Below are 26,131 nucleotides of genomic sequence, written 5' to 3' on the forward strand. Positions count from 1 at the left end.
GAGGCGGTGGTTTACGACACCAACTGTCTGCCATCTATAATCCAGTTTTGAGTTCCCTCCCAGACGCCTTAACGCCCACTCACATCCTGGGCCATCTGACCTCAGGAAATCACATGACAGGGTGGGGCCAGGTTTCTACAATGAGCTCACCCGAAACCCTGGCTGATTAGGTCCCACACCCACTTTCACACCTTGGCGCATGTGATTAGAGGATCACCAGGGGTCCTTTGTCCCTCCTTGGGGAATACTCCCACTGGGTTTAAATCTGGGACTCTCGCCATTTGACCTTAGAACTGAAGAAGCTTCTCGGATGAGAGGTCAAACGTCTTCAAGCAACTCAAAGAAGTCCAGACGCTTTTCTTTGCAAACTCCTTTGAATACAGTTAGGTCCATTAATATTTGTACAGAGACAACTTTTTTCTCATTTTGGTTCTGTACATTACCGCAATGAATTTTAAATGAAACAACTCAGACGCAGTTGAAGCGCAGACCTTCAGCTTTTATTCAGTGGGTTGAACAAAAAGATTGCATAAAAAGAGTTTCCTCCTTTTAATGCTCTGCCAGGCCTTTACTGCAGCGGCTTTCAGTTGCTGTTTGTTGTGGACCTTTCTGTGCGAAGTTTAGTCTTCAGCAAGTTTAACAGCATGCTCAGTTTGTTAAGATCAGGTGACCGATTTGGCAGTTTAAGAGTATTCCACTTCTTTGCTTTAATAAACTGGGTTGCTTTGCTTGTATGTTTTGGATCGTCGTCCATCTGCATTATGAAATGCTGCCCAGTCAGTCTGACTGCATTTAGCTCAATTTGAGCAGAAAGCATGTCTCTGAACACAGACAAACAAACAAACAAACATTAGTGTCCCAGTGCCACTGGCAGCCTGCAAGCCATCACACTGCCCCCGCCGTGTTTTACAGATGATGTGGTATGCATTGGGTCATGAGCTGTTCCATACCTTCTCCATAATGTTGCCATCATTCTGGTAGACGTGGATCTTGGTTTCATCTGTCCAAAGAATGTCCAGAACTGTGCTGGCTTTTTTTGATGTTTTGTTTTTTTGTTTGTTTGTTTGTTTTTAGCAAAGTCCAATCTAGCTTTTTCTATTCTTGGGGCTTATGAGTGGCTTGAACCTTGCAGTGAACTCTGTATTTACTTTCATGGTTGGTTACTGATACACCTACCTTCTGGAGAGTGTTATTCACTTGGTTGGCTGATGTGATAGGATTTTTCATCACCTTGGAAATGATTCTGCAATCATCCACCACTGTTGTCTTCCTTGGACATCCTGATCTTTTTATGTTGCTGAGCTCATCAGTGCTTTCTTTCTCAGGATGTACCAAACTGTAGATTTTGCCGCTCCTAATATTGTAGCCATTTCTCAGATGAGTTTTTTTTTCTGTTTTTGCAGCTTAAGGAGGCTTTTTTTCACCTGCATGGAGAGCTCTTTTGACCGCATGTTGAATTTGGAAGAAATATCTTCCAAATTCGGGCACCACAGCTCAAATCAACTCCAGTCATTTTATCTGCTTAATTGGTAATGACATAACGAGCCCATCAAATAGCCTTTCAATCAATTGTCCAATTACTTTTGGTCCCTTTAAAAAGCGGGTGGTGCATGTTAAGGACCTGAACTCCTAAATGTAGATACCCTCAAATGAAAGCTGAGTCTACATATTATGTCCATGTCCTTTATGTAGCAATAATTGGAATATGTTTAAGTAAACAGTATCCAAATATACATGGACCTAACTGTATGTATGTCAGGTTAATTGGTGGTTCAATGTTGGCTGTAGGCACAAGTATTAGTCTGTTTCTCTCTGTTAGCCCCTCAACTTTTGCTACTGAACACAAGATTGTCTTTGCAGCTAGTGCTGTACAACATTTATTGTTTTCTAAAAAACAATAAATGTTGAAATGAAATAATATCTGCTAAGCTATCTTATTCAACTGTACACTCTTTGAAGAGCTCTGGAGTTCCCCATCATCCCACTGTGGAAAAAAAACCCATTTAAGTTTGAAATGTTTTCTGGAAAAACCCCAGAAAGGAAAAAAGCGCCACTTCATAATTCAGTTTTCAAAGAGTTATTAGCATTATTAGTATGAATATTTGTAGTATTAGTAATATTATTGTCACTGCACCAATTTTTCATCAGGAATAGTGAGGGACTGTACATTATCTTTCATTAATAATGAAACAGTTTACCTAAACAGGACCTGAATATGAATGTAAAAAAGGACAGAAAACAAGTATGCAGTCCAGATGCACAGCACAGCTTCCAGGAAAGGTTTGGCGAGACCTTCTAGGTAAGAAAAACAAGGGAAATACCACGACTCTGCCCGTTTTTGTCTTTGCCAGAATCTTTGCCAAAGTCCTTTTGGGGAAAAATGTAAACCGAAACTGTGCATATATCTGGAAGCATCTTTTGTTTAGCCTATTTACACATTGATAACAGGGACAGTCCAGTTACTCATCGCTGTTTGCGATGTTGCAAGTAGTAAAGTTTGGGAAAAAGAAAAACTACGGAAATCCCAGTTTAGAAGACAGGAAGGAGACTGTGCGCTCTGGAAGTCACACGGACCCGTGAATGCATCAGTGGGTGTGACAGCAACGTTTATGTTAACGACACCGTAAGTTTTACTTTCTCTAACTTAAAAAAAAAAAAAAGTGATATTTGTTGACGTATGGAACGATTAATGGTGGCAGAAGCGAATGGCACTGGTAAGTTTTGATGCCAACTACTCACTAACAACCGCTAAACTGCGGTTTTAAACAGAGCAGAGGTTGTTGTATGTAGTTCAAACCACCGATAACAGTGTCTGTAAGTGCCTGTTTATTATTGTTATTAGTAGTAGTAGTAGTAGTAGTAGTAATAGCATCAATACCAAAATAAAACGACTCCAAAAACATATGATTCCGTAAATACTACTTTAGACAAATCATGCAGTTTTTTTTCCCCCCCATTATAGCATTGTAGAAACATATATACTCAGTAGCCACTTCACTGGGTACACCTGTTCAACTGCCCATCACATGGCTGCAACTCAGTGGATTATGGCATGCAGATATTATATAGACTACCTTCAAAGCAGAGGTTCAAACTCAGCATCAGAATAAAGCTCAATTAAGTATTTTTGAATGTGGCATGGTTGTTGGTGTCAGACAGGCTGGTCTGGCTATTTCAGAAACTGCTGGTCTTCTGGGACTTACCCACACAATCATCTCTAGGGTTTGATGGTATCGTCTGAAAAACAGAAAATATTGATGCCAGAAGTCAGGGGAGAATGGGCAGAATGCTTTGAGCTGATATCAAGGCAACACTAACTCAAAGAACCGCTGATTACAACCAAGGTGTGCAGAAGAGCTCTTCTGAATGCACAGCTTGATGCAGATGGGCTACAGCAGCAGAAGACCACGCTGGAAGTCACTCATGTAGGGTAATAAGAGAACACTGAGGCTACACAAATGCACACACCAGAACTGACACTGGAAGAGTGCAAAAAATGTTGGCAGGTGTGATTTATCTCAATTTCTGCTGCCACATTCAATTCAATCCAATTAAATTCTATTCGATTTTATTTATATAGCGACAAATCACAACAGCAGTTGCTTCAAGGTGCTTTTTATAGTAAGGTAAAGACCCTACCATAGTAAGTTCAGATGATAGGGTCATAATTTGGCATAAACAACATAAAAGCAGACGATGCTGTCATACCAGTGTGGACATGTGGCATCTAAGGAATGTTCACAGCATCTTATATAATCTGTATCATGGAGAATTGAGGATGTTCTGCAAGCAAAAGAGCAGTCCAAGTACCTTGTACTAGCAAGGTGTAACTAATGAAGTGGCCACCGAGTGTACATGACCTGGTGAAATCTAATCATTATAATCAGGCTTTAATAAACTGGATAAATCAAAAGACTGATATATACAAATATTTTTTTTTTAAAAAAGATAGGTTATGGTTGTTATTCTCAGGTTTGATATGACCCGAGGCTTATTTTAGTTTGACATGACATAATGGAATTTTCTGTGTTATACAGACACCTTGTGGTGAGTAGGGTGATTGAAGCCCTCCCTTACACAGGAACTATAATGTCATGCATCTCGGTGCATAACACCCAGCCTTACAGGAAGTCATATTTCATCAGAGAGAGAAAGATTCATTCGACACTTAATAATTACATAAAATAAATGTGCTCGTCTAAGGCTGTTGAATATAATATATAATATAGTTACATGTATGCTCTAAAAGGTGTTTTTAGTCAAAATGAAGCTGTTAAGAAATTTCCTTTCTTGTTTTTAAAGAGCAACTTTCAGCTGAAGACAAAAGGAAGTCACAGTTTGTGGTTATACACTAGTTTCATATAAGTTTTTAAAAAAAAGAGGCATAATTTAAATAACCTGCAGCTTCCGTTCATCCCCTCAAATCACGCCCCAGCTACAGTTTCCAAATGGCCTACGCCATAATAAAATGATAACTTTGATTTTAGAAATGCATTTGTTGATGTTGGTAGTTCTTTTAATTATTTCTTTTGTTTAGTTTTTTTCCGCACAATGAAATATCCCAGATACGATATACCGGCTAAGTCATAAACGACTTTAGGTCTAAAATCGTCAAATTGAGCACAATATCGAGCTTTGTCAACATTTTAGCATCTTGCATGTTCTTTCAATTCCCTAAACCCTCCCTTTTATTTCAGACAAATCAGCAGTTCAACTTTGTATCAACAACAAACATCTGAGTGTGGTTCACCAACACATTTCCTGTTGCTTTAACGAAAAAAAAGGCAGTTGTCAGAGAGCGACAGGAAAGCTGCTGTCCTGAGGTGAGTTCAGAAATGAAGTTGTCACATACGCCCATTTATACTGCAACTGCACTCTATTTCCTTTACTGAATGTCACAGCGCAGCAGATCTATGAGTCAACTGAGACACCCAGTCTCTACATGTGCTACATGTGCAGTTCAATGGAAAATGTGGCTGTTCAAGGTCTTCGGTGTAATATGTAAGTTTTTAAGCGTTTATGTTCATTTCTGCAGTTTATAAAGAATATTTTCACTCACATGCAAATTTTAATGCAACTGAACATTGTTTGATTCTTTGACAGATATGGTCGCTGTGTGTGCTTCTGAGGATAACGATGGTAGGGAAAACCTGTCTTTCACGCCGAGAGCAGATTTTCACACATTTGAGCAGATTGCACTGTTATAGAAGTTGAAGATGATTTTTTGGGAAAAAAAATTAAAAGTTTTCATGTTGAGCAAAAAAAACATATTCTGTACTGGAGTTAACCTTAACCTTTATGATCATCATGATCTCTTAAACCAACATTTATGCACTGAATGCCTACATGGCCCGGTCTGAGTCGAGCAAGAGCAATGTTTAGGAAGTAGAACTTGGGTAAATTTAACAAGAGGAACATGAAGTACTTTATTGTCATGAGTCTGAAAGTTCCTACAACTAGATACACACTACTTTTAAGCTCATGTGTCTGTATTTCCTCATGCCAGCCTAATCTCAATAGTCTCCTGTCATCATGTCGTAGGTTTAACTTGACAGTATTAAGAGTAGATGTATTGTGTAATTGTTTTGTATGTAGGACACAAAGATTTTTTTCCTCCTTTTTCTACATAAGTGCTTTTAAGTCATTGTTTTGTCAAGCTAAAAGTTCTTAAAACTTGTGAAAAATGTATTATTAGTCATTTATGTCTAATAAAAAAAGAATTAGGCATTGCAGTTTGAGATTGGAGCTCTGATTTAACTGTTACCAGTGTTTTTGTTGAAGTCTCACCTTTACATTTGTGGATATGACTCAAACCTTGTTTTTTTAAAAAAAATCTAAACCTTGCTCTCCTCATCTCTTCTCTTCTTCATCCAGCAACCACCTACAGTTATTCAGATAGCAAATCAACAGCACCTCCTCCTTTTGGTGAGATTATGACCTCAGTTTTTTTGATCATATGTACTCATCAAACACACTTACACAGTGCTGCTAACATGCCGGGCTCGTTTTTGGCTTCAGAGCTACTTTAACTGACATGACGAGCATCATGCACAGACTGCACATTAGTGGGCAGCAGTACCTGCATGATGGATTTGTTTTATTTAACCACATCCGATAGGTGACGTATTTCACTTATCTAGTCAGATCTGGATGCAGTGAACACTTCATTGTGTTCAAGAACACAGTTTGAGTGTTTGAGCTTTGGCATGCCGTCCTGCTGAAAATAGATGGGTACAATTTAGCTGTAAAGGAATGGGCAGGGCCAGCAACAATGGGCTACTTGAGTAAGCTTTTTAGGTGATGTCTGATTGATGCTGTAGAGTATCTAATACACCCCATTCAATGCAACAATTCTGAGGTTATGTCATTACAGAAATCTAACCAATCAAAATGTCTTTTCCGGTCTTTAATTGTCAAGTTTTGGTAACTTTGGTTTCCTGTTCTTATCTGACAGGATTAGCATCTGGTGTTTTTGTGCTCCCATCTACTTCAGCTGTTACTGTGTTATACATTCACAGATGCTCCTCTGTATACTTCGTTTGTGATTTTTTTTTTTTTTTTAGAGTAACTGATATTTTTATATTAAGTCAGTAGCCACTGCCATCATTCGGGGATTTTGCTCAGATTCTGGATATATGAATGGAATCTAAACATACTCCCAGTTGTTTTTCTTTTAGGAGTGTAAACCCTCATTCATTTCCATTCTTTCACTTTTTTAATCAATTTTCAGTGCCTCCGGTACCAGTTCTGGAGCAAACTCCCTCCTCGTCAGACTTCTTCTCTTCTGAGAAAGTAGTGCTAGAATGTAAAGCCACTAGCAGCTCGGAGCTGATCTTCACATGGAAGAAAAATGGAAGCCCTCTAGGTTCCGGTCCAGATTTATCTCAGTACCCAGATAAGTCAGTGCTTACAATCACATCAGCATCACCACAAGATTCTGGAAATTACACCTGTGTAGTTGAGGGCAAAAAGAAGCCTAGTCAAACTAAAGAAAGTGGACCTGTCAACATTCAAGTGAATGGTAAGTTTTGTTGCAATATTTTTGTTGTATTTATAGAGAGAGTGTAGATTGCTGAAGCATACCCTTTTCTTTCTTTGTCCTTTATGACAGTTTAACAAATAACACATAATAAGAATATGACCGGTTAATGTGTTGATTCTGTCACTTTGGACAGAGCAAAGTAGTGCCCTTTGAACAGCTTCACAGACAAACATGAGATTCTTATCAATTTTCTCAAACCTCACCACCACAGTAGGTGAAAATAAGTAAAACTATTGTTGTAAATAAACAGTTGGATATGCAAAATGCCAATCTCGTGTTATAAACTGATCATAGCTTGTGTTGTCCATACTGTTATTAAAACCTCAAAACTGTTTTATACTCCGTGAAATAGCATTTTGAGAGCATCTTCCTTCCGTTATTTTCTGCATCGTCTGTCGAAACAGGATGTTGTGGCGTAGCATAATGCACAGAGGGATGCCTCAAAAGCCGTCAGAGTGTTAGAACATAGGTGGAGCTGTCAGGGAAAGACTAAGATCATTTGTGTAAAAGGACACATCCTGTTTTACACACTAAATAATAGAAATCATTGCTACCTGCAATTGTAAAAGCATGTTATGTTAAATGGTTAATGTGTCTGCTTTCTTCAGAGATTCCAGTTCCAACTATAACAGAAACACCCAAGTGGGCACATGTGTTCCCCACCGAGAGTGTGAAGTTCAAGTGTGGGATTGGGCCGGACAGCCATAACTGGATATATACATGGTACAGAGATGGGACGCAGGTCAATGCTGATGGTACTGTGTCTTTTAATACGAATGGAGCTGGTCTTTCCATCAGCTCTGCTTCAGCTGGTCATACAGGAAAATATAACTGTAGTGGAAAAATCCAGAACAGAGCTGTCACCAGCCAAACCAGTTCTGAAGTTTCTCTCACAGTGTATGGTGAGTTTTAGAAATTTACATGACATCGCAAATGCTTTTTCTGTGTATTTTTACAAAGGAATTTATTCAAGTTTAGATATAAAACATATTATTTTACAATACAAGTGTATTTGTGTAAGGAACATCACAATGTACACATTAAATACTGCATAATTTTTGATTGTCATGTTATGTTTATATCTCCTCAGCTGAGAAACCCACTCTCACACTGACACGAGATCCAGACTACGATGTGATGTTTGCTGGAGAAGCGGTCAACTTCAGCTGTGCCATCAGTGTCCAATCTGAGTGGACGTACCTGTGGTACAAAGATGGCAGTGAGGTTACTGGATCATCAGACAAACTTGTAGTTCAAATTCGTGGAACAGCAGATGGGGGATCGTATACATGCAATGCAACAAGAGGTCAAAATCCAACCTTCATCACTGATTCAAGTGTGCCTAAACAACTTAAAGTACAAGGTAAGTTTCTATTGATTCTTCTTCAGAATATTTATTTGTAGTCTAGCAGGTTTGTTCCTGCTTTCATTTCAGAACCTTTTTCATGAACACTTCACTTGCTTATGTCTAAAATTAAACACAAACACTACTTCTTCTTTGTCTGTTCAGAAAACAAGCCTAAGCCCTCAATGACTCAACAGCCAGATGCTAAAAAGCTTTACGTAGGAGAAAACGTGTCCTTTGAATGCAAAGTTGAAAACTCAGATGGCTGGAGCTATGACTGGTACAAAGATGGAGCATCAATTCTCACCAACAGCAACAGTCTAAAAATGGAAAGACTCGATTTGTCAAAAGAGGGAGTTTATAAGTGCAAGGCCAAAAGAGACAAAACAGGATTCAACACAGAATTCAGTGACCAGCGGACCTTACAAATCTCTGGTGAGCCAAAGAAAGATACTTTGAATTAATGTGATTTGAGATACTTTGGGGGATTATTATGGTGAGAATCAAAACAGAATATCTGTAATGATTTGTAAAATTGGTAACAAGTCTCTTTTATTTTTTTTATTAGAAATTCCTGTTCCAACTTTGAAACTAGTAACCAAATGGCCAGATGTGTTCCCCACTGAGAATGTAAATATGAGATGTGAGATGCAGACGGACAGCGCTGACTGGACATACGCGTTTTACAGAGATGGAACTAAGGTCCAGGATTATAATTCAGCAACGGACACGAGAAGTCTTTCCATCACCTCTGCTTCAGCCTCAGACAGGGGAAACTACAGCTGCTCAGGAAAACTGAAGATCAGGGATGTCTACAGCATCACAAGTTCTCCACTAAAACTTAATGTCTATGGTGAGATTTGTTTTCTTCTTTTTGACACGGTTCTTCATTGAAACTCGTCTTTTTCAGTTTTTCTGTTTTAGCTGTAATTTTTAGGTTTAAATTTTGCAAATGTAAGGCTGTTTACTCTCTTGCTAAGAGTTAGAGAATGACAGTGATGACTCATTTACAAATGTGCAAGGTACGTTTATATGAACTCTTCTTCAAATTATTTATTTGTAGTCTAGCAGGTTTGTTTCTGCTTTCATTTGTAAAAACAGTTCTGAAGTTTCTCTCACAGTGTGTGGTGAGTGTTAGAAATTTACATGACATCACAAATTTTTTTGTGTATTTTCATAAATAATTTTTTTCAAGTTCAAGTATAAAACATATTAAATATTATATTAAAATAGAAGAGTATTTGTTTAAGGCACATCACTAGCTACACATTAGGTACTGCATAATTTTTGACTGTCATGGCATGTTTATATCCCCTCAGCTCAGAAACCCACTCTCACACTGACACGAGATCCAGAATACGATGTGATGTTTGCTGGAGAAGCGGTCACCTTTAGCTGTGCCATCAGTGTCCCATCTGAATGGAAGTACCTGTGGTACAAAGATAACAGTCAGGTTACTGGATCATCAGACAAACTCACAGTTCAAATTAATGGAACAGCAGACGAAGGCTCATATACATGCAAAGCAACAAGAGGTCAAAATCCAGCCTTCATCACTGATTCAAGTGGAGCTAAACAGCTTAAAGTGCAAGGTAAGTTTATATGAATTCTTCTTCAGAATATTTATTTGTAGACTATCACATTTGTTTCTGCTTTGCAAAACAGTTCTAAATTTTCTCTCGCAGTGTGTGGTGAGTTTTAGAAATTTACATAACATCACAAATGCTTTTGTGTATTTTCATAAGTAATTTTGTTCAGGTATAAAACATATTAAATATTATATTAAAATACAAGAGTATTTGTTTAAGGCACATCACTATCTACACATTAGGTACTGCATAATTTTTGACTGTCATGTTATGTTCATATCCCCTCAGCTCAGAAACCCACTCTCACACTGACACGAGATCCAGAATACAATGTGATGTTTGCTGGTGAAGCGGTCACCTTTAGCTGTGCCATCAGTGTCCAATCTGAATGGACGTACCTGTGGTACAAAGATGGTAATCAGATTACTGAATCATCAGACAAACTTGTAGTTCAAATTCGTGGAACAGCAGATGGGGGATCATATACATGCAAAGCAACAAGAGGTCAAAATCCAACCTTCATCACTGATTTAAGTGGAGCTAAACAGCTTAAAGTGCAAGGTAAGTTTCTATTGACTCTTCTTCAGAATATTTATTTGTAGTCTAGCAGGTTTGTTCCTGCTTTGTAAAAACAGTTCTGAAGGTTTCTCTCACAGTGTGTGGTGAGTTTAAGAAATGTATATAGCATCACAAATGCTTTTTCTGTGTATTTTTACAAAGGAAAATGTTCAAGTTCAAGTATAAAACATATTAAATATTATATTAAAATACAAGAGTATTTGTTAAAGGCACATCACTAGCTACACATTAGGTACTGCATAATTTTTGATTGTCATGTCATGTTCATATCCCCTCAGCTGAGAAACCCACTCTCACACTGACACGAGATCCAAACTATGATGTGATGTTTGCTGGAGAATCGGTCAACTTCAGCTGTGCCATCAGTGTCCATTCTGAGTGGAAGTACCTGTGGTACAAAGATGGCAGTCAGGTTACTGGATCATCAGACAAACTCACAGTTCAAATTAATGGAACAGCAGATGGAGGCTCATATACATGCAAAGCAACAAGAGGTCAAAATCCAGCCTTCATCACTGATTTAAGTGCAGCTAAACAGCTTAAAGTGCAAGGTAAGTTTCTATTGATTCTTCTTCAAAATATTTATTTGTTGTCTAGCAGGTTTGTTCCTGCTTTTATTTCAGAATCTTTTTCATGAACACTTCACTTGCTTGTGAGTTTAAAAATTTATACACATCACAAATGCTGTCACTATTTTTATAAAGGAATTTGTCTGTTCAGAAAACATGCTAAAAAGCTTTACGTTGGAGAAAACGTGTCCTTTGAATGCAAAGTTAAAAAATACATTGGTTGATTTTGTTCTTCTTCTTTTTGACACAGTTCTTCATTGAAACTTGTCTTTTTCAGTTTTTCTGTTTTAGCTGTAATTTTTAGGTTTAAAATGTTGCAAATGTAAGGCTGTTTACTCTCTTGCTAACAGTTAGACTATGAGAGTGTTGACCCGTTTACAAATGCAATGTTCAGTATGAGATCATACCAGAGGGGGAAGGTTGGCTTGAAAATTAGAGAAGCCATAAAAACACAAACACCCATGTTAACCTCATTCAATTCAAAGGTGATAAAGTCTTCAGAAAGCCAGTTGTTAATTCACATGAAGTCCTGTAAAGTCATTATTATATTTACACTTTAAAAAAATACAGTAAGAAATGTTGTTTACTGTAGCATCATAGGGATGGAGCAGCAACATCCTGTAACTCGACAAGAAAGATAATAAACTACCTCAAATAAAATAGCTTTTTCATCCTGGCAGAGAAGTATTCTTGTTATGAAAACAGATATTTAAAGCTGTGCAGAATAGTTAATGGTCATCCTACCTTTAGATCAGGCTATGCAGTTTGACTTATATTTCAGTGCTCTTGTACAACTCTTCTTGTTGATTCTTATCAACCCTCAGATGCACCAACAGTCACACTGGAGCAGAATCCAGCACATAATTTAATGCACTCTGAGGACTCCGTCTCCTTTAACTGTCACGTTAATGTTTCCTCTGGATGGGAGTATCTGTGGTACAAAGATGACAAGGAGTTGGTCTTACCTGGAAACAATTACAACATCACTTCTGTGACAACAAAAGACTCTGGTTCATATAAATGCAAAGTTAGCAGAGGAACAGAGATCTCAAAACTAAGTAACATAGTGAAGCTCAAAGTTGAAGGTACGTTTTTTAAAATTTCCTTGTTTGATTCTTTTGGTTTTGAATGTTTGTTATTCACTTTTTGGTTGCATTTATTGCAGAGCGCCCAAAGGCTTCTATAGTCCTGCTAACTGGCTGGTCAGACGTCTTCTCCACTGATAGCTTGATTCTATTATGTGAAGTAAAGGAGAGCACGCACAACTGGACGCATTACACATGGTAATATAATAATGTTCATAATAATTAGTGCCCTGTGTAGATTCTGCCCTTTAGGAAAATTCAGCAGTAATGCAGATGTTCAATAAACTGAATTTTAATAGGCTCAAAGAGGAGGGAAAAATCGATTCATTCTCTGAGAAACATGCAGTAACTCCCAGCAATGACCCAGACCAGAGTACTTACACCTGCCGTGCACATGCTGATGAGAGACCCTTATACTCAAAATCCAGTGACTCTTTCAAGACCAAGAACCTTCGTAAGTATAACTGAGCTCTGCTAGTTATGAATCTCCACTCAAAATAATATTCTGTCATTAATCTTGTGCTTTGTGTTGTTTTTGTTTTAATGTTTAGTTTTAAAGAGGAGGGTGCTTCTTTCCATCTCTGGCTGCATCGTCTTTGGTATCGCCGCGGTCTTTATAGGATGCGTGGCCCTGAGAGTCTTCCGCAAACCAAGTATTGCTTTCTTATCTTTTTGACTGTGCAAATTCTAAAATTCTGTGAGAACCAACATCATAACTTTTAGAATGAATGAAAGTGGGCAAACTGAAGTGTCTGTCAGAGTGAAAAAAAGCCTTTAGAAAAACGATTTGCACCTAAATCTGCAGCTGCATTTGGTTTGACACGTGCACAAAATTTTATATCTATTCAGCCTGCACTTTTACTCTCTCACTGCTCTCAAAGTATTTTTCTTGGGTATAGCAGGCATCTCTCCCACTCAACATTATAAAACAGACAAAGTACCAGTAAGTTAGTGAATCATTTTATAGCTAAAGATAAACTATTATCTCAAAGGGTTAGTGGAATCCAAAAGTTAGCACAGTATTATGGTGACACCCAGTTTATATAAATGTCAAAATCAATACAAGTATCACAATGACATGAGCTGTTAATTTTCACACAGATGGTCGTGATGACAAAATGGAAGAGGTCAATCTGTTTCCGACAATGGCTGAGCTAAAGATAACTGGTAAGTTAACACCATGTCAGTGACGTGGTTTTGGTCGTCCTTTCCAAGTACGCTGTAGATAGAGCCCACCACAAAAAACAAAAAAAAGAAAGTCTGGGAAACTACCGACTTGCACATTAAAGTTTAGGTGTGACTTCCTGTATTTAACTTCTTTATTCCTCTTACTGCAGATGTACCGTGTCCACTGGTTGAGTACATCACTGATGCCTCTCTGAATGCACCAGCTAAAGGTAAAAATAAATAAATCTAGTAATGAGTAAGCAAATAACTCCTTTCTCGAAGAAGGCATTATCATGATTGATTTATCTGCTGTTTTTGTAACTATGTAATATGAGGAAACTGAGAAATACATCACTTCCTTAGGAGAAACAAAATGCTTCCTTTAAATGTCATATTTTGCAGTAAGTCTGAATATAACTGAAAAGTAAGAAAACCGCTGTAAGCAGAGAAAATGTGATTGATATACTTAAATAAGTGCTCAGCTGTCGTAAAAGATGCTGATTCTTTTCTTTCTTAATCCATCTGAACAGAAGAAGAGGAGGAGAATGGCACAGTTTGCAATGAAACAACACCCTTACCTATAACCAAGCAGGAGGACCAAGGTAATAAAGTTTAAATCACAAATGCACTTTCCTAATGAGCTTATTTTTTAAATCTACGATGATGATGATGATGATGATGATCCTGTGTCAGCGTTTCTAAAACAGAAACATAAAACACAATTTCTTTGTTTTTTCAACAAACCTTTTTATGTCTTTAGCTGCAACGACTGACAACCAGGAAACAACAGAAACCAACGGTGGGCTGAGTTCTTTTCTAAAATGAGCCAATGAAGAAGTCTTTGCATCAACAACATGCCTATCAATGAGTCAGCAGACTTACTTCAGCTCTGTGAGGCTTTAATGGTCAGTGCACACCAGAAAACAACATCTTTGTGCAATATAGTGATGTGGCTGTCACAGGAAATCTGAAACTCAGCTGAAGATCATTAAGATTGATGTAAAAGGTTTTCGTTTAAGAAGTACTCTGTCATGACCCGACAGCTGGAAACTCTTCAGGGCTAGGTAGAGTTTTTAAAAAACCAGCTACTGAAAAAAATAAACATATCAGCTTTCATAAAATATGCATGAACAGATATTTTATACACACATGACCAAAAAGCACAAAACTGTTGAGGATTTATGCATCGTTTAATTCACATTGTTTGAATGAATTTGGTTTTTAAGGCACTGTTAAATAGAAAAAAACATTATTTATGAGCTGAACATCATTTATAATCACTGTTCATTTTGAGTTGCTGTATATATTTTACATGTACGATGACGTGGAGGAGAATTTATTCAAGCAGCAGATATCAGCAGATGTAACATAAACTGTGTTGTTCTCCGAAGTTTATTTTTACTGTAACGATGAATGTCACTTTTGTTCTTTGTTTCTTGCTTTGTTTTCTAACCACTTGGATGTTGATTAGTTGATATATTTATGTAAAAATTCAAGCATTTTAAGTGTCCACATGAATTGCGTTAATAAAAAGTATAAAATGTTGCCAAGAGTGAACTAACAACATTCTGCACCGTTTACATGTGACTGCAAGAAACACGCATTCAGCCAGTGGGAATTTCACAAGTAGTGCGATTTGTGGATCAGTCGGTGGGGAGGTCCCGTGCATCTGTAACAGTGACAAGAAAGAGGACAAAATCCACATGGAAAACCAAGTTACCATCTATAAAAAAATCTGTGATGAACCAAAAGCAGCATGGTGGCTCACTGCATACACAACACACACACTGACTCACATCTACTTGAGGATATCTGCCAGTTTTTCCACATAGTAGTTGTAGTTCTCCTGACAATCCTCCCAGGGTGTAAAGCTCTGATCCTCCTTCTCCACGTACGTTTCCCACACATGCACGAAGTCAGACGGCTTCATCATTCGCAGTTTGCAGCCGGCTCTCACCAGACCCTTAAGCCCTTCAACTATCTCTGGCTCCTCCCACTCGAAGAGACGGGAACAGAATATACAAAGACGTAGCTTTTTGCGCTGCTGGAGGATGCTGGCCAACTTGGCTGCACAGGCCACACATGGACTAGATGATACATACCATGTGACATCACACTCTAGAGAGGCATTAGGGAGCACCTACAGTGGTGGGAGTTGAGGTTTGAGTCTAATTTGTATTATGAAGTTAGAAATGAGAAAACGTAGAGTTCACATTTGGGCAAAATGGCATTACCTGTTCAAAGAAGGCCACCTCTGCATGAGCGGTGGCATGTTCGTCCTCCATGTAACCTTTCAGAGGCTCTGCGCTGCCTCCTGCTGTATCCACTCTGAAACACAGGAGGGTTTTGTTCCTCCCTGATGAGTACTCCACATTCCTGAACTGAAACTTGAAGTAGAATGGGCTCATCTGTTCCCTGGTAGAGTAAAAGTGTGAGTTTTAACAAAGATGCCCTTTTGCCTTGTGAGTGAATGTAAAAGGAAGTGGTTTATTGGCACAAACTGCTCTCATCATTAGGGTCAAAAGGTTTGTCCTCTCTCATTGTGGTTCATGACAGTGCAATGTGAGAAAAAGTGACACGAATAACTTTCCAGGTGGGCAGACGTTCACTTGCTTGCCTAAGCACGGGTTGCTCATTTTGTGATGATCCAAACTAACGTAATAAATAAAATGAAAAATAAAGAGTCAACAACTGAACGTTATGGCCTAAAGAACCTATACCATCTGTGAATCTGCCAGGCTCTTTTTCTTTATGGCTTGGCTAGTAAAGCACAAACTCCATCTGCTTGGACTTAATAATCTACTGTTATACTGCACAAGGAGAGCCAGATGGATCACACAAAATAGATCTCATATAACGTTGATGGCTCTTTGCTTTGACAGCACATAGTCATAGGACAGATACAGGGAACAGATGCTAGGCAGGGGGATATATCTGGGGCCGGCTTCAGTGTTCACTCCATGACTCATCCCTATTCTTACCACTATGTTAATAACAGCATGTGCAAGTCACTACTTTCCTGTCTCATTGAAATCAAGTAAAGAACATGCACTTTTGAACAATATGACTTATACATAGAAAGGACTTCATCTATAAGATAAAACGTCAGCCAGTCAAAATGTGCTTGTGTTAAAGGCTAAAACAGGTTAGTGGGACACACCGTTTTGAACTCCTTTACGCAGTAAATTTTACCCACCCTGTGACGATCTCAAACGGAGGCAGTTCTATAGGCTGAAACTCCCCATTTTCATCACTGTTTTTTGCGTCTGCGCCTGCTGCCCCCTCACTTTCCCCATTCCTCTTCTCTTCATCGTTCTTTGGCTGCTCAGGGACCTTCTCTGGTTTCTTCTGGGGTTTTTCTGGCTTTTTTGCCATATTCTCATTCACCTTTTCCTTTTCTTTGTCCTTCTCACTATTCGTTTTGCTTTCCGCCTTCTTTTCTTTCCTCTTGACGCTGAACCGGCTGTTTCTGTCCGCCATGATTCTGTGCAAATAGGTGACGGTGTCAGATGAAGAGCAGGGGTGAAAAGGAGAGAGAGAGAGACAGATGGGGAGGGGTGGAGGGTATAAGTGGAGTCATGACCCTAGTGCATTACAGAAATAGCACCTATTGTGTGCTAAGGCTGGAGTCAAAACATGTGCATATCTGACCAGGGTAGGGGGTAGGTGGTTCAGTTAACTAACTCCCCCGCCTACAGTGCCCTGGCTATTAAAAGGCCAAATGACAAAACAGGACTGACTGCCAGTGTGTGGGTATGGTGAAAGGGACAAGACGAGACTTAAATTTCTTCCATAATTTAGGCAATGTCCAAATTTATGAAAGACAAACCGTGCAGCGTGCACAAATGTGCTGCCTCAAGCACGAGTGCTTTTCAATCCATCAGGCTTTCTAACTGTCAGCAGGCCAGCAACAGGCAGGTTATTAATAACACTGCTTGGCTGAGTGTGTGTGTCTGTGTGTACGGGGTAACCAGGGCTTTCAAGATACTAAACACCGCTTCTGTTTGTGCCAACTCCAATGTCCTGCAGCCCATTAGGCATTAGGAAGGCCAGCTAAAGGGCACCTCAAATAGGAGAGTATTTGGAGCAGAGCAGTACAAGCAAATGCAAACTCCATGTGTAAGAGAGCGTTTGTCTCTGTGCTATGAATAAGAGTGCAAGAGTGTGCAGTGGCCTAGTGTGCATGTGCCCGTGAACAATCAATCTATGAAATCACCCTGCATCAATATGGTGCTTTGCTGAGGCCATCGTGCAGGGGAGAGGGAAGAATTGGTTTTGTAAGGGTGTGTGCATTTTGTGTGTCTGTGTGCGGATGGAAAATGTCCTTCTGCACTGCAGATGTAATAACTTGAGGTATAAGGGCGAGGGAGGGAGTGAAGGGGCAGTTCAATTACAATTTCCTCCCCCTCCCCCGGTCTCACTGTCTGCCAAGTAATTCATTTCAGAGGCAATTACCAATAGGGCTGCATCCCAGCCCGGTCGTCTAACTCAAATGGATGAGCTGTCACAGCTGGGGAGGGAAGGGGGAGGTGGGTGCTTCAAGCTGCTCCACATATACTAACAAAGAACAACAACAACACACCCATGGAAAGCTGGGAAAACACACGCTTCAAAGATGAACACAGTGGCACGTCCACACAGATATCTAGTTCCATATCTAAATCCAGAGACGTCCCGGGGTGATAATCATTAAGATCACAGCAATCTTTGATAATTATGATCTATGAGGGGGATCTCTTTGTATCGCCCACAGATTAGCACATTGATTTTCAAAAACAAAAACTGTTACACTAGGGTTTTTTTTTCCTTTTTTTGCAAGTAATAATAATAAATAGATGTAAGCCTTGTGACAGCACTTATATCAGGGATTCATCTTGAAACTGACTGATGCTGTTGTTTACGGTTACCTTATTGATCATAGCTCCTTAATTGAGGCACTGAAGCGTTTCGTGCCTTTAATGCGGTATTATAGAACAAATGTACAGTAGCTGCATGCAGCCCTGCCATTTATTTCTCAGTTCCTTAGAAATAAGATTTTGTGAGGCTTGTTGCCTGTGAGAAGGGAAGAGGGAAGGGGTGTGTGTGACTCCTGCCTGCCTGCTGACTCAAATTTAACTGTAATGGAATTATTGCAATTACCCAGCCTCCCTGCAGGCCCAGCCCAGAGTAAGAAAGAAAAAAAAAGGCTAACACACACTACTTTATTCCCTGTTTTCCTTCAAAGGGATGCTCTGCAAAATTATTTAAAATATCTATGTGAAGTTCGACAAAGAAAAATCTTTGCCATGGCACAAACAGTCATTCCTTGCTAGTCTTCTGTGACAGACACAGGGGTCAAACCCATTTCACTTCCTCATAGTTCACATGAAATTGAAAAAGGGAGGGGGGGAGAAAAGTGCTGATAATAAAAATGAAATGAAATTCACCTCTCCTCTGAAGGATTGACAGAGGATGATATAAATAAGGGTCAAAATGATACATATGAAGAACAATCCATGTCTTCTTCAAGATAAATATATAAAAAAATAGCGTGTCACATGAGGACATGTGCATTCACTGACATCTGCAAACTGCACACACCCGCAGCGTTAAAGTAAGTGAAACTAATTTATTATCATCTCCCAGTGATGAGGCACACATACACACACACACATAGTTAAAACAAAGATTGAACGGTGCATTAACATACTGTTGAGCAGTTGATGTCTTCCTTTAAAAATAGCATCGAAATAATGAATCACAACCTAAGGCTAAAAAAAAACATGAGTTGCTACAGTGTGCAAAACGTGACTAGCTGGTTATTGTTGGTTTTTCAGTGTTGACTGATGGATACATGAGAAAGAGGGAGATCTGTGGTTGTCTGGAGACCCTGATCAGGCAAAATAATGTCAAAGTAAATGCTTTAGTATTGATCTGCTTCCAGCAAACTCAGTCCGCAGCATGTGGTACGATAGTCTGTAGGCTACGAGGGTAAGCAGACAGCCATCCACGCCCACTGTAGCCGGCAAAACCGATCTTGAGGATTAAAATGAGTTGCAGCTCTGAAATTCTTCTTGGTGATTCATTCTATCTGATATGAAATCATGTGCAGTATGAGGATTATGTTATCGTGCTAGCTCAGTTTCCCTTAGAAGGGTATAGAGGTTAGAATCCAAGAAGTTACTTTACTGCAAGTGTAAAGAAAGAGCTCTAAGTCCATAATAATCTGTAGTTGGCTTTGAGGTAGATGAGCGTCTCCAGGTTCTTTGGTAAGACACAGCCTCTCTCTGGCAGCAGAAAGCGTCCAGCTGTAGTGAAAATGCTCTCCACCACAGTACCACAAACAGGTATGGTAAAAGCTCTCTTGGCCACCTGGGCAAGCAGAGGGAAGTCAATAGCTTTACGTCGCCAGTAGTGCAAAGCCTCCTCGTCTGTGGGTTCCTCACGTAGGTAGATAGCCAATTCCTGTTCTAGGCTCTTGGCCTGTGTTGTGGGTCTCTGCTTGATGAAAGAGAACAACTTGCAGGGCCGAGAAAGTGAGGAGATCGGTGATGGAGCTGGGGCAGGAGGAGTGTGGGACTGTGGATGAAGGTCTGTGTTGAGATTTACGGGGCTGGAGGCTGTGGAGTGTTTGGATACCTCCTCTATGATAACTTGTCTGTGCCAGTCAGGGTTACTGCTCCAAGTAAGTTTGAACTGGGGGTCCAGGGTGGTGGCAGTGATGTAGAGGGGGTTCTCCAGGATAGGCGCAAGAAGACGCTCTACAGCCTGGCTGAGGCCCACAACCAAGGAGGGGCAGTGGGGGGTGGAGGTCTCGGAGAGATGCTTGCGGAGGCCGAGAACACAAGGCAGAGCGAGACTGATAGACACATGTCTGTCTGTCTGTGCGTCTGCTTGTCTGTCTCCGTGCACCATATCCCAGGCCTCAGTGAAGGGCTCCAAAGTGTCCGTGAACTCCCTCAGCAGGGCTCTCTCTGTACCACCCAGCCCCAGTTCCCCTGGACCACTCATCTCCTCCAGGAAATCCACAGAGTCCAGCAGCCGCCGAAGGACCTTTATCAAAGCAGACAAATACATATAAGTTATTAACGATGTCAACCTATACTGTGGATTTAATTCTTTTAGAAAGTGAAATCTCAGTCTCATGATGTAAACCTTGAATTAATGGTATTATGCAATTTATTTGTGCACCTTCTACTTAACATACTGCTCATGTTAAATGTTTGAAGCTGATGCAATCTGTTTATTTGGTGACATTACTGATGACAAGAAATTCAGTATAATATGTCACACCCTAACTTTAACTTGCCTTAAGCTGAGCAGCCCAGTCTTGTGCTGCCTCTGGGAAATTTCCTTGTCCCCCCATCATCAACCCTGGACCATCGAACACTTGGCTGAGCTTCTCAGGTGGGACGGCAGAGGTAATGTAGTTGTAGAAACAGGCTGCCTTTGCCAGTGTGGACGAGAGCTGTGGACAGGAGCGCAGCCCTTCCCTGACACACTGTTCAAGAGAGCGAGAGAAACAGTCCACCCGAGAAACGCCCAAACCCTGCTCCCATGTGTATTCCCATTCTCCTTCTTCTCCAGCGTCGCCGTGGCCATTCCTGATCCCTTGCTCCACATCGTTACTACTGTCCACCTCTTCTTCATCATTTCCATCTTGGCCGTTACCGAGAGGAGGTGAAAGCAGAAAACCAGGAAGGCAGCACGGCTTTCCGCTTGCTCTCGTCGGCAGGAGAGGGTCTGCCACAACACGAAATGCTCTGCCTGACACGCCATGAGAGTGACATACTTCGTCAAATTCGGAAAGTATGCGATTCCCAGAGCTGCCACCAGTCAGTGGAAGGCACGCCAGGAGAGCTGAGCGCATTTGCCACTCAGATGTAAGAAAATGGCAGGTGACACCAAGGTACCTACAGAGAAAGAGAAAGAGAAGTGGAGTCTTCAGTAAAGGGATTCAATCCAAGTTTCCATTTTGTAGTTTCTGGCTTGTTTTACCTCCTTACCCTGAAGTGACTCCAGATAATCCTCTCCAGAGATCCAGGCTGAGGCTAAGGGCGTGTGCTGAGGCCAAGGCCTGACGGGTGGCCAGCTGGGCCTGGTAGGCGTAGGCTGGAAGAAGTTGGCTTTGGATGTAATGCTGGGGCTCAGGGGTGTAACGTGGCTCCAGGAGCTGAAGCAACTCTCTGAAGCCTTGATTTTCCACTATGGACACTGGCTGGAGATCACGCACAATCATCTTAGCTATAGCCTCAGAAATCAGAACCTGTAGTTTAAAAAGAAACGCCACAAATTACACTTTTTAAAAATAGCTAATGATTTCACTGCAATGTCTCAATAAATCATCTGTTACATTTGCAACATTGCAAGCTCCAGCTAACGGGCTACAACACACCTGACGTGGATCATGTCTGTCAAATTTGGTCACCCCTCCTCCAGAGCCTCCTCCTACTCCTCCCTCAAGAGTTCCCATTCCTCCAACAACTCCACCTGCTACTCCTCCACCTCCTCCTCCCACTCCAGCACTAACAGGGAGTGTGTAGCGGGTATTCCCTCCATTGGCGTTGAAACTGTGCAGGGAAGCAGAGGAGTAACCCTCTCTCTTCATATCCTTCCTTTTGACAAAGTCATCATACATAGCCTGGTGCTTACGCTGAATGGAGAGAGACAGAGGAGCATGAGGTTGTTATACTTAGTTCACTTCTATACCTCTACACAGCATGCTGAGTACATTTCTGTGGGAGATGATAAGGTATAGGTAACCCCCCACCCCTCCCCTCCACTCCGTTTCTCCTTGCAGAGAAGCAACAGACTGTCTGTACAGTCAGGTTTTTACAGCTAATCCTCCAGAGATGTCATAGAGCCAACTGCTTCTGCTGATCCTGACATGAACAAGATGAGCCAGATGTTAACAGCCACATGTAACATTTTATTCGGAAACCATTACCTTAAGGTGCGTTACGAAGTTGGACGTGACGCTCCGTTTCGCCTGGATCCTGGTGCCACAAGCCTTACAGTTGGACTCGATTTTCCCATTTTCCCCTTCGAACACAATGTTAAAGTAATCCAGAATAGAGACCTTGGAAACTGACGCCATTGGAGCAGACAGTTCCTCCGCTCCGGAGTGAAATCAACTTGGAATCAAGGGCAATCTGAGTCCGAGGTATCAATCTCACCTCGCCTCTGATCATGAGCGCAGGCCTGAGTGTTTACTTCCCAATCCCTTATCACACATCACAAATGTTGCTCCCAGTTGCGCAGACAAAAGAAAAATTGTATTTCGAGCAGGAGTTGCGTCGCTCGCACGTCCAAAATTGGCCACGATCAGGCTGCACAGTCTGCTGCGGATGTCTGGACACATCAATAATAACACTGAGGCCACATCCGTTGTTTCTGCGCTCCCATCCGTCGTTCGGACGCAAGCGCTGCGTTTCACGGAGGCATACAGGGAGTATTATAATTGGACCAGGAAGTACACACAATAAACGGGACTTTCGGTTCCCATTTCGGTAGTTCCCGGTAATGTTCGGCTGTCCCCAGTGAAACTGCTGGAATCGGAGGGTGGTGGCGCTCGGTCAAATGTTTTTAATTATGCTCATGTCGGTATGATAACAGTTTCTCCGGATGTACAGCATCATTCCCAAAATGATTTTAAATTAGGTCTTCATCTCTGGTTTGTTAATAATATAAATAGAAAACACAGAAATATAAAACACTTATTACTGACTTGCACATAGCATGTCGTGTTTTACGATATGAAACATGATCGGTGTGAAAATTGTGAGCGCATTTTAATGACAACTAAATCACTGTGACTTTTACTTTCCACAATATTTTGTAAACACAACAAAACACATCTTTCAGCTTTTCGTGAATTTTGAAACGGGGTTTTGCGGAGACATGGGATGTAAATGTGTCCGTCTCTAAAGCAGTTTGGGTTGACTTGTGTGTTATAGGCTATAAATACAAGACGTAACAGTCAACACAAAGAGGTTCAGACATTTTTAATAATGCATGATTGAGGTATATATTTTTTTAATTTAATGTGATTTCGTTTTCAAAAATTGTTGGTTCATTTGTATATTTTATGTATATAATTACTCGATATATTTTTAAACTTTAGTATTCAGCATTTTGGGGCTCCATAAGCAATACTTCTGGAAAGAAAATGCAGAGAATACACAGTATCATCTATTTCTAATCTATTTAATCAAAATGAAAACAACATCCATGAAATATGTCCACAAGCTGCCAACCCTGAAGTACGTTTTATTAATGGATTGTATTTGATAAAATAAAGAAGTTACTCTTTTATTAACAATTAATAAAGTAATTAGTTACATCACAAAAAAAAAAAACAGGCAGCCTTATGACAAAACACTGCTTGCCATTTATTGAAAACATTTAAACAGGTTCTGCTAACATTTCATGATTTCACAACACATGTAATAATACCATTTTCACAAACACATCCGTCTCAATTAAAAGGAAAAAAAAAAAGAGATCAAATAAATAAATTACCAATGATTTCCACAGAAAGAGCTTGAACTGCTGGGATCTGCTCTTCCAGCTCCACCAGGAAGATCTCTTTTTAGTTAACGAGCCCCTGAAGCATAATCTACTGACTGTCTGTGGCTGAAAGCTGTTTTTCAGCCTCCTCCTGCTTTGACTCAGCAGAAGTATTATGTCTGCTACCTTGTCCAGCTGAGTTGCTGAGCCTTTCCCCTGGAGTGTGCTTGTTTTGCAAGCTGTGTTTCAGCTCCTGTCTGGCGCTCAAAACTGCAGTCTGGAGTGCTGCGATCTCAGCAGACAGTTCTATTACTGTAATGACAGAAAACAACAATTAAATTGGTGAGTGGTGGAGCAGCAGAACAGCAGGAACTTTCTCCTACCTTCAAGAAATATCTTTGCCCATATCCAAATTTACTTATGCATAGAACAGAAGCTGTAGCCATCGTGCTGTGAGTATACACAGGACTCTGGAAACCTCTATTCATATCTAACAAGCTGCACAAAGCAAACCTTGATTCATATGCATATGAGTTAAGGTTTGCATACCTAGAGTCTTGCATTACATGATAATGGACACATTAATAAAACAGGCATTTTATGTGCTGCAGATTACATTGCACGTGTTCTCTTTATGTTTTCAGTTTTCCTGTGTTTTATTTCTCTGTAGCATTTTTTTTCTAAAAGCTATACATGCATATTGTCAGTTTTGTAGATTTGTTTATTTTTTGTGTTTGTGGTTGCGATCTCTCTAGCTGCATTGTTTTGAGATGGCAATATTGGCACATATGAATCAAATTCAATGACTGATTCATCTGATTTATGTCCAGATCATACTCCATATTGTTCCTGTTATACGTCTGTGAAGTCAACCAGCTGGCAGATATGTGTAGTTACTGCATAATTTCTCTGCATTCACACGGACGGTCGCGCTCACCATCCGATCATGAAATTTCCTCCTCGGACGACAGCAGACCCTAGCTTATTTGCAGACGTTGAAAGGATAATCTCGTCCGTAGTTGAGGCAGAGTAGGTTTTACCTGAGACCATAACACTAAGATGTCCTTGGGCATGTAACATACCTTGCTTGAAAGATGATTGTGCATGTTTCAGAGACTGTGGCACCAAAACTCCAAACCACTTCAGTGGGTCTTGCTGAGCATTGTGGTCACGTTTTCCAGCTGGAGCTTTATCGCTACTTGTGCTCTCTGCGATCTCTCTTTTTGGTCTGTTTCTTCTCCTGACACCTTGTAAATCAAATACTGTCATCAATAACAGAGTTAATAGTAGACATCAACGACACACATGTTTAATACTGCATCACCTTCTTCTTGAGGTCCTATATCCTCTATAGCTCTCTGATCTTTTCCAGACTCTTTACTACACGTTTGTGTACATTTTTCAGTGGTGAATTCCACCTCACCATTGTCCAGTGTCCTGTTACATACAAATATAAGTTTTAAAAGAGTCTTTTAAACAAATTAAAGTGAACAACAGACTTTTCATTTTTCATAAAAATGACTGATTCCTCACCTAGTTTGGACACAGACTAGTGGCTCAATCTCACTCGCATACTGAAGTGCAGAGACTTGTTTGTTTCCCATCGTATATCGTGCCTTGCTCATAGAAAACCACCCCTGAGGGGAAAATGGTCATGTCAAATTATACAGGCAGAATGTAAAAAGAGAGCATTTTTATTACAAACCTTTTTTGCGTAAATTTATTTTGAAAATCCTTATATGGCTTTTTATGGAATTTAAACACAGTCAACATAGCCCTAAAGTCTGTTAATATACCACACTAAGATATTTCCCATTATATAACACCTACAGCCCAAAATGCCATATACATTTTGATTTATTTTCTATATATTTACCTACACACTCTTAGGGAGCAAAAATTGAACTTAAATGTCTGATGTTGGCTATTTATCAACAAGGACACTACAGGTACCTGCTCTATGAGAGAGTTGAAAGTGGCTCGCTTCTCTTCCAGTAACTCCAGCTGCTCCATGAAACGAAGCAGCTTTTCGTCCAGTAGCAAAGAAGATTCCTCTGATTCTGACACACCCATACCAACTCTCTGCGCCAATTTAAGTCTCCTTCGCAGGTAGTCTTTACCGCTATTTTGATGTACAACTTTTGAGTAAACCGAACAGAATCTGTTGAGTGCTTCCGTGTACCGTCATGTGACACGTAACCACGTGGTATACACCACGTGTTCATATATGAAACATACAGAAAATACTAATACCAAACATATCGCTA

General features: G+C 40.2%; 5 protein-coding genes across 9 annotated transcripts; 2 read left to right on the forward strand and 3 right to left on the reverse strand.

The window, feature by feature from the left end:
- Positions 1 to 2,550: 2,550 nt before the first annotated feature.
- Positions 2,551 to 11,212, forward strand: LOC116330789 (obscurin-like). Of its 5 annotated transcripts, none has more exons than XM_039604975.1 (13): positions 2,552 to 2,623; positions 4,698 to 4,823; positions 4,902 to 5,001; positions 5,104 to 5,139; positions 5,875 to 5,925; positions 6,731 to 7,021; positions 7,651 to 7,944; positions 8,133 to 8,405; positions 8,553 to 8,822; positions 8,956 to 9,240; positions 9,707 to 9,979; positions 10,265 to 10,537; positions 10,834 to 11,212. In XM_039604975.1, the coding sequence occupies exons 3-13, from the start codon at positions 4,914 to 4,916 to the stop codon at positions 11,190 to 11,192; spliced, it is 2,493 nt and encodes an 830-aa protein (XP_039460909.1). In that variant the 5' UTR covers positions 2,552 to 2,623; positions 4,698 to 4,823; positions 4,902 to 4,913; the 3' UTR covers positions 11,193 to 11,212. The 5 variants fall into 5 exon arrangements, with proteins under 5 accessions (XP_039460913.1, XP_039460909.1, XP_039460912.1 ...); XM_039604978.1 differs by having other exon boundaries at positions 4,907 to 5,001; XM_039604977.1 differs by having other exon boundaries at positions 2,586 to 2,623; positions 4,707 to 4,823.
- Positions 11,213 to 11,347: 135 nt separating this feature from the next.
- On the forward strand, positions 11,348 to 14,921 carry LOC120435411. The gene is made up of 8 exons (XM_039604990.1): positions 11,348 to 12,209; positions 12,290 to 12,407; positions 12,509 to 12,663; positions 12,761 to 12,862; positions 13,311 to 13,376; positions 13,547 to 13,606; positions 13,907 to 13,978; positions 14,137 to 14,921. The coding sequence occupies exons 1-8, from the start codon at positions 11,993 to 11,995 to the stop codon at positions 14,199 to 14,201; spliced, it is 855 nt and encodes a 284-aa protein (XP_039460924.1). The 5' UTR covers positions 11,348 to 11,992; the 3' UTR covers positions 14,202 to 14,921.
- On the reverse strand, positions 14,904 to 16,909 carry apobec2b (apolipoprotein B mRNA editing enzyme, catalytic polypeptide-like 2b). Its single transcript, XM_031753248.2, has 4 exons — positions 16,573 to 16,909; positions 15,611 to 15,791; positions 15,173 to 15,516; positions 14,904 to 15,045 (listed from the first exon to the last, which is right to left on the reverse strand). Exons 1-3 carry the CDS (start codon positions 16,854 to 16,856, stop codon positions 15,175 to 15,177), a joined length of 807 nt encoding a protein of 268 aa, XP_031609108.1. The 5' UTR covers positions 16,857 to 16,909; the 3' UTR covers positions 14,904 to 15,045; positions 15,173 to 15,174.
- A 1,681-nt stretch (positions 16,910 to 18,590) lies between these two features.
- Positions 18,591 to 22,878, reverse strand: si:dkey-109j17.5 (zinc finger BED domain-containing protein 4). Its single transcript, XM_031753229.2, has 5 exons — positions 22,303 to 22,878; positions 21,751 to 22,008; positions 21,362 to 21,621; positions 20,665 to 21,268; positions 18,591 to 20,408 (listed from the first exon to the last, which is right to left on the reverse strand). The coding sequence occupies exons 1-5, from the start codon at positions 22,450 to 22,452 to the stop codon at positions 19,566 to 19,568; spliced, it is 2,115 nt and encodes a 704-aa protein (XP_031609089.1). The 5' UTR covers positions 22,453 to 22,878; the 3' UTR covers positions 18,591 to 19,565.
- Positions 22,879 to 23,545: 667 nt separating this feature from the next.
- On the reverse strand, positions 23,546 to 26,070 carry ccdc115 (coiled-coil domain containing 115). Its single transcript, XM_031753252.2, has 5 exons — positions 25,818 to 26,070; positions 25,398 to 25,501; positions 25,189 to 25,301; positions 24,947 to 25,111; positions 23,546 to 24,176 (listed from the first exon to the last, which is right to left on the reverse strand). The coding sequence occupies exons 1-5, from the start codon at positions 25,935 to 25,937 to the stop codon at positions 23,974 to 23,976; spliced, it is 705 nt and encodes a 234-aa protein (XP_031609112.1). The 5' UTR covers positions 25,938 to 26,070; the 3' UTR covers positions 23,546 to 23,973.
- Positions 26,071 to 26,131: the final 61 nt, after the last annotated feature.

The sequence above is a fragment of the Oreochromis aureus genome, linkage group 20 (assembly GCF_013358895.1).
Source record: "Oreochromis aureus strain Israel breed Guangdong linkage group 20, ZZ_aureus, whole genome shotgun sequence".
NCBI classification, from domain to species: domain Eukaryota; kingdom Metazoa; phylum Chordata; class Actinopteri; order Cichliformes; family Cichlidae; genus Oreochromis; species Oreochromis aureus.